The following is a 1,511-nucleotide window of genomic DNA, read 5'->3' as shown; positions in this document are numbered from 1 at the left end:
TGTTCCAGAACACCCCTTTGGCGTTTAGTTTCCGGAGAGAGACGATGTTCACGTTGAACCCTGGAATATAGGCGGAATCGGAAAGCATGGCGTAGTGTACGCCATTTGAACTTTCTAGTGATATTTTGGCTGTCCCGAATCCAGTAATAGATTCTACACCCTTTCCCGTATAGCAGGTGGTGTTCGTTTGTTCGATGTTGTCCTCAAACCAATGTGCAGCGTTGAAAACGTGCGTTGTAGCACCTGAATCTAGGATAACGGAATTCCGTAGCTGATACGGTAGGGCCGTTGAGAATGCTGCTGGCGGAGTAGAGGAACGATCTGGAGTAGAGGAACGATCTGGAGTAGAGGAACGATCTGTTCCCGAGAATGCAACTGCAAATGCAGAGATAGCCCCAGGAGTAGGGCCCTGAAATTCCTCCTGCATCTTTCGGATCCGTTCCTGGCTCTTTGGATGCCGTTGCTCAAGCGCTTCCTTTACTTTTTCTTGAATTTCCGTATCTATCTGCCAGCCAGTAGGACGTTTGTCAGCACAGATATACGGGCAATTACGCCACAGATGGGTTTCTCCGCATAGGCAGGGCTTTAGGGCCTTAGGGGAATTGGCTTTTGCCTTTGGTTTGATTTCCTGGCCCTGCAACGTAGTGGCGTAGGCCGAGAGGGGATCCTTGCCCTGGGACGCTAGTTTCTCGTGCCGCTGCATTCTGAACTTGCTGACTAGATCCGCTAGGCTAGGTGCTAATTCTTTGGCGTCTGTTCGGCGTGCGATCTCCTGGCGCCAGTAGCCTGCGAATTCTGGATGTTTTCCCATTAGGGACAGTAGAAAATCGATTTGGGCACGGTTGTCGGCAGCTTCGGGCAGCCGTAGCCTTGATGCATCGCTGTACAGCGTTTCCCAGTCCATTAGCCATTTTTCTACGGTTTGTTCAGCGGGGTAGTGCTTCTGCTTCTGCCATAGGTTGTAGATTTCGTTCCGGCGTGCTTCATCTGATGGCGCGATGGATTTCTTGAGTTTGGTAAGTAGGCCGCGTGCCGATGAGATACCGTAGGTGTACGTAGTGTATTTCGCATCCAGGGTTTGTAGGATAAAAATGCGTAGGTCCTGTAGTGATTCTTCTTGTTTGTCGAATTGGACCTTGTTGTCCTTGTATTCATCGTATGCCATCTTCCAGGTGATTTTCGAGGTGGACGTATTGTCGTCCGCTGCTGGGGGTACGGGCTTCGTAGGTTCTGGAAGTAGTTCATCGGCGTTCGCATCTGTTTTCGATGGGTCGATGATGCCCCAGATTCTCTTTCGTTCGGCCTTTGCCTGGATAATTTGAATCCAAGCTTCCCATGCGGCTGGCGATGACAGGATGACGTTTTCTGTCGGCATTGTGGAAGATGTGATGGAATAACAAGGTTGGTTGTGGAGAAGGTTGCGGATCGAGAGTCTATCGTTTGCTGATTTGCGTTGATCGGTGATGCAGGCGATGATCCGTGTGAGTTTTCCGGGCTCATAACACTCAGGT

General features: G+C 50.4%; 1 protein-coding gene across 1 annotated transcript; it reads right to left on the bottom strand.

Annotated features, from left to right (window-relative positions):
- Nucleotides 1-13: 13 nt before the first annotated feature.
- BDZ99DRAFT_577759 (uncharacterized protein) lies at nucleotides 14-1,511 on the bottom strand (the record flags this gene model as incomplete). Its single annotated transcript, XM_033728737.1, has 1 exon — nucleotides 14-1,511. A coding segment is annotated over exon 1 (1,362 nt), but the record flags the coding sequence as incomplete, so codon positions are not given.

Source organism: Mytilinidion resinicola, assembly GCF_010093595.1.
Source record: "Mytilinidion resinicola strain CBS 304.34 unplaced genomic scaffold BDZ99scaffold_64, whole genome shotgun sequence".
Lineage (NCBI taxonomy): Eukaryota > Fungi > Ascomycota > Dothideomycetes > Mytilinidiales > Mytilinidiaceae > Mytilinidion > Mytilinidion resinicola.
The sequence above is the reverse complement of the archived record's forward strand: the minus strand, read 5'-3'. Positions and strand labels throughout refer to the sequence as shown.